Consider the following 5,656-nt stretch of genomic DNA (forward strand, 5'->3'; position numbering starts at 1 on the left):
CTCAACCGACGACACATATCCGTACTAGTGTTCTAGGTTAAACTTCAGTAGAAGTATTGTAGCATGTTTAGGTCTATGTTCAGCTGTAGTTGTCGGTTGGTATGTTCATGCTTTTGGGGGAGTTTAATGTTCTGGTCTATGTAAACTGAATCTGGTTCAGTTACTACAATAATTATTGTGTTATGTTGGACTATGTTTGCCTTACTTTATACCATGTTACATGATGACTACATGCTCATTTATGTCATGTTTGATCTGCCTGTATTCAATAGAATGGGTAGTGATTGGAACCAGGTGATGTCTCAATATGGAAGCTTCCTTAGCCAGATTGACGAGCAGCCTATCGGAACACAATATTCTGAATTTCCAGTTGATGGGCAACCCGAGGGCTCAAGAACACCAGCTGTTACTAAAAAGCCAACTCAAAGAACTAAGCTAGCAAACTTCACTGCTGAAGAGGACACAAGGGTATGCCATGCATGGCTTGCTGTTAGTTGCGATCCCATTATTAACACAGGCCAGAAACGTCAAGGATTTTGGAGTAGAATTACTGCAGCATACAACTCAAGACGAGGAACATTGCCAGAAAGGTCCACAAAATCCTTGATGAGTAGATGGGATACTATCAAAACACAGTGTTCCACTTTTGCTGGATACATGATGGCAGTCCTCCGACAGAATCCTAGTGGACTCAGTGACGCAGACAAGGTACATCTTTCATGTAACATTTTGACATCATTATTTAGAGGTTTTTTAGTAGGTTCATGTTGTAACACTTTCTTATGTGTGGCAGACATCACTGGCAGCTTCTAGGTTTGCAGCAATTGAGAAGAAGCCTTTCCACTTTTTACACTGTTGGGCTATTCTTAAGGACCAACCAAAATGGATGGACAACCACATGGGTCAACAACAACAGCAAGCCAACGCTAATCCCACACATTCCAACACTGTCGATTTGGATGCTGAAGAATCTGTACCATCAAGCTTCACATCGAAGAGGCCCCTTGGTCGAGATGCTTCGAAGGAAAAGGCAAAGAGGACTAAATCTGTGGACACATCTTCATCAGATTCTGAGTTTATGACACGCATGGGTGATCTTTCTTTGGAGCGCCTGTCAGTGTACAAAACAGCTGTTTCAACTGAGGAAAAGAAGTTGGATTCAATGAACAGAAATGAGAGGCATAAATTGCTCCTAGAAAAGAAGAAGCTAAACTTGGAGAAAATAAGGCTAGAAAGGCAGAAACTAAAGGAGGACAAGGAAGAGGAGATAATGATCTTAAGCATGGATTTGAGCAAATGTAACCCTCTACTCCGCCAGTACTATGAAGCCAAGCAACAAGAGATACTGGCAAGGGTTACTGGGTCTACTTCATCTGGCCAGTGAAGGTTCATTACTTACTATGTTTGTTTGTCATTTATGAATGAGGCGTACTCGGACTTGTTACTGTGAGCTTGCTGTCGTGAGACCCAAATCTGGTTTGTACCAGATTTTTTTAGGTCGTGTTTGAACTATTTGTTTTCAAGTTATTGTTTTGAACTATTTGTCATGGTTTGTACCTGAATGTTTTACTATATGTGTTGACGTATTTGGGTTCATGATCTGTGAGCTTGGTGCAGTTTATGTTTACCATTTGTACACACATGTGCTTGCATGACAGTAGTACTCCTTGTTATTGAATTGAAACAGCAGCAGCAGCATGAGACACTACGACACTTCAACACCAAGACACACAGTACACACACTTGATAAGAACAAACATGACACTAACACAGACAGTAGAACAATGTAAAGTAAACAAAGACAGTTCGACAGTAGATAAGAACAGCCATGACAGAACTTGTTTCATTGCATCCTATGCAACTCCGGATCCATGTCGCGCCCAGTGATATTTCGAATTTATTGGTTTAAAAATTAATAAATACAATTTTTTCGTATCATTTATATAGTGTCAAATGAGAAGAAAACAAAGAAAAATGTAAAAGAAATGGAAAATGTGAATCTGTTAACACTGTAGCTTTAGGGGACGGAATTTAGAGGACGCTGCTGGAGACGGAGAATATATAGAGGACAGAATCTTTTAGAGTGTTCTGTAAAGGACAGAGAATATTCCTTTAGGGGACGAAATTTAGGGGACGCTGCTGGAGACAGTCTAAGTCCAAAAATGCCCAAACTTTTTATATGAGCTCTACACATTATTTAGAAGCCTTGGGTAGAGTTTGGTGTGCTTTGGACCTTGTTTGGTACTTAGAACCCAAAACCCCCACCCCCTGCCCTTTGAACTCCTTTACTGACTCCGGAAACCCTAAGTTCTCGTAGTTCCGTGAAGGAAAGTTGTATTCAAGACTTTAGATAATAAATCCTTATTATCTTTGCACTCTCATGAGCATTACATGGCATTCATTCTTATATATACCTATATGGTTATATTTAGAAAACGAAGAAGAAGTCGAAGTGACCGAAGAGAAGACACCACCACCTTCGGATTCTCAGGCTGGAAATTGTTTCTACTTTGATATATGCGGATCCGAGCCTGACTCACCTATCAAAGAAGGCAAGCCCTGGTGCATTTGCCACCTCCCTTGATGTTTTTAAATCTTTCTCACTTACTTGATGCATTAGGTGTTAGGAGTTGATTGATTAAACACTACCTGCATTACCTTCCTTGAATTTTATTACCTTCCTTGATCACCCGTTTTACAAAAGATTTTTGATGCTTAGCCTTGCTTTAGAAAAACAAAATGTTTTGTTTTACAAAAGATGATGTGGCAAAAGTGGGTGGGATGTTTTTGAAAATAAAACTTGATGGTGGATCCATCACGGCCGTGATGGGTTCAACATCGGAAAAGATGTACCTCTGCCAGGTACCAAAGTTTGGGTTTGAAATGATTAAGCTGAGACCGGGTGGGTGACTTGCACGAGAAAGGAGTCTTGGTGTAGTGTCTCTGTCTGAGTTGATTAAGGACCGTGTCGATGTAGGCCTGCTGACCGAGGACCCTTTAACTGGTCACATGCCTTGTCATGGGTAAGCCTTGCCTCGGGTAGACTAAGGCCAGAATAAGATAACACGGAATGGGCGTGGAGCGGTGGCGAGAGTATCGTGTACCCTCCGTAGCAAGAGGCTGGACGGTGGTGTATCTGTGCTCTTGGTTCACGTGAACCTGATCTGGTCTTAAGAACCCCGGTGGCGGGTTGACATATGCAAGGGTTAAGTGCTACATATGTCGTGTGATTGGAGATCCTTAGCTGAGTATAATCGATTCGGATCGCCGTACCTTCGCGGTCATGAAGACTTGGTCACTGACTTATACGTAGCAATCCAGTAAAGATGATGGGTTTGTTAAGAAATTGGCTAGTGCAGGTCAAGTGATTGAACTAGGGTAGAAAGAACTCTAGTTGCAGGTAATTTTACTTAACTTGACAAATAAAACTGGATTTTTAGGATCCAGTTTTAGTAAGCATTTCGGCAAAATAGAGTCTTTGATTATTGAGAAGCCTTACCTTGACTCCCTTATAACCAGCATACCCTTGAGAGTCTTTTCTTTAGTCGGGTAAGACTTGCTGAGTAATTCCATACTCAGGGTTTTATTCCCCGTTGTTTTTAGGTGAGGAAGCGACAAACTTTTGTTGCTTCTATTCTAAGGTGGTACCAAAGGAAGAACACAAGGACTGAAGTGCGGGAGGAAAGGATCCTCCATTAGAACTTTTGTGTAAAACTTATCGGGAGGAGTTTTTTTTGCCTCCCTTGGTATGTGTAATAATATTACTCTGCACTCCTAGGATATAATCTGGTCTGTACATATTCAACTTCATCTTACTTTCAAAATAAAGGTAAGTTTATGTAATTGCTTCCGCATTCCTGTAACTCCGATGCTTGTAATGTCTGCGTGACGGGTGAAACGCTCTTGGGAAAGGTAAGAAAAGCAGATACCGAACTTGTCAAGTGATTTACGGGCACCTACAGGGTTGTCTGAGGTCCGTTGGACAAGGACAACTGTAGGTGGGCCTAATTACTTGGGAGGTTCCGTCACAACGCCCGTGCCCCGTTCGATAAGGGTCGGCTAGTGGCCCAGAGGCGCGCTCCAAAAGTACCTGCAGGTGATTTGCCGGACCCGGACCCATTCGATAGGGTCCAAGGGCTCGATGCCTCCCTCTGGTGGGATTCCGTTACAAAATCACTCCTGCTGGTCTCGGAAATGTCCTAGGGTACCTCGGGAGCGTAGCTCGAGCCTCGGTCATGTAACGGACGTACCCAGAGTCATCCCTCACTCTGCGTGCTCTGGGGCGGCTGTCGAACCCTTCCGAGGGGCCAGCCTTCGAACCCCTGATCAGTAGTGGGCGCGGAGCCCGAGTGCTCTGGGGCGGCTGTCGAACCCTTCCAAGGGGCCAGCCTTCAAACCCCTGATCAATAATGGGCTTGGAGCCCGAGTGCTCTGGGCAGCTGTCGAACCCTTCCGAGGGGCCAGCCTTCGAACCCCTGATCAGTAGGAGGGCTCGCGACCCGCTTCCTTCGCTGAGAAGGATCCCTTTCAAAATATCCCCTTTCCCGGTCCCTGTAGCAAGAGAGAGAAATGGGAAGAGGAAAAGGATATGAATTTAAATAGTGTGGCGCACCTTTTTTGATGCGATCATTATGGCGGAGGTGAAACGACGCCTGCCTTGCCTGCCAAGGGTGTCGCTCGCCCTGCCGAGGAGTTAATGCGACGGGACGGGCGATTCGCGGGGCGGCCGCATGCGCGAGTCGTTCGAGGAACGGAACACGGGCGCGTCGTCTTCATGCCATGGGAGAGGGCTCTCCTGCCGCTTCAGGAGGGGACGCGAGCCTGCAGGCAATTTGACCGCTGCTTCCGCTCGTCTGCTGCCGCCATTACTACCGGTTGTCACACCCGGTTTTAGAAGGCAAACTGAATGTGAACCATGTACGTGCCAGGATCAGCAATTCACGTACACAGCAGTTACATAACTGGACATCATCACACAGTGCTCAAATAATAACATAAAAGAGGGTATAATAGTCGATTACATCATGATGTCTGAGATATCCACATAGTCTTTACAATAATCAAAGTGCGAAAACGAAACGTAGATACACGCGGCCTTCACAGGCAGCCGACTGGGGGTTTGCCGCTAACCCACGCCTAGAACTCGTCGTAATCTTGGAACTCCTGGAAGTCTCCTTCCACGGCTTCATCTTCTCCTGAGCAGTGGTTGCAATGCGGACAACCTGAGGAGGAGGGGGGGTTGGTGTGTAGAGCAAGGGTGAGTACACATCAACATACTCAGCAAGTGTCCTGTTTGGCTGTAGTGGGCTAGCTTTATGTGGGGGTAAGTCAAGCAGTTGCTTTTAGTTGGTCAGATTATTATTACTAGTAGAGAAAGCCAAGTTTTAGAGTTAACCCACGTTATTAACCCAGACGTACTCCTTTCCAAACGGAAAGAGTACCACTTACCATTACCAGAGTCAATACCAAGAACCATCAATCTCAGTGCCACCTGCAATCCGAACATCTCTGATCAAGTACCATTAATCACTGGAGCTCCCTTGGCCGCTCATAACCGCGAGCACGGCTGATATATCATTTTCAAACACTCTGCAGAGGTTGCACACTTTACCCATAAGTCGTGATTCCCTCTTGCCTCGGGCCGATCAAACCCTTA

General features: G+C 45.0%; 1 protein-coding gene across 1 annotated transcript; it reads left to right on the plus strand.

Moving 5' to 3' along the window:
• Nucleotides 1-277: 277 nt before the first annotated feature.
• LOC118476970 (glutathione S-transferase T3-like) lies at nt 278-1,599 on the plus strand. The gene is made up of 2 exons (XM_035967382.1): nt 278-708; nt 794-1,599. The coding sequence occupies exons 1-2, from the start codon at nt 298-300 to the stop codon at nt 1,382-1,384; spliced, it is 1,002 nt and encodes a 333-aa protein (XP_035823275.1). The 5' UTR covers nt 278-297; the 3' UTR covers nt 1,385-1,599.
• The last annotated feature ends 4,057 nt before the right edge of the window (nt 1,600-5,656 follow it).

This window comes from Zea mays, chromosome 4, assembly GCF_902167145.1.
Source record: "Zea mays cultivar B73 chromosome 4, Zm-B73-REFERENCE-NAM-5.0, whole genome shotgun sequence".
In the NCBI taxonomy this organism is placed as follows: Eukaryota; Viridiplantae; Streptophyta; class Magnoliopsida; order Poales; family Poaceae; genus Zea; species Zea mays.

Coding starts and splice junctions, on each gene's coding strand:
- LOC118476970 (XM_035967382.1), top strand. CDS start 298: ATGTCTCAATATGGAAGCTTCCTTAGCCAGATTGACGAGCAGCCTATC. Junction 709..793: donor GACTCAGTGACGCAGACAAG/GTACATCTTTCA, acceptor TATGTGTGGCAG/ACATCACTGGCAGCTTCTAG.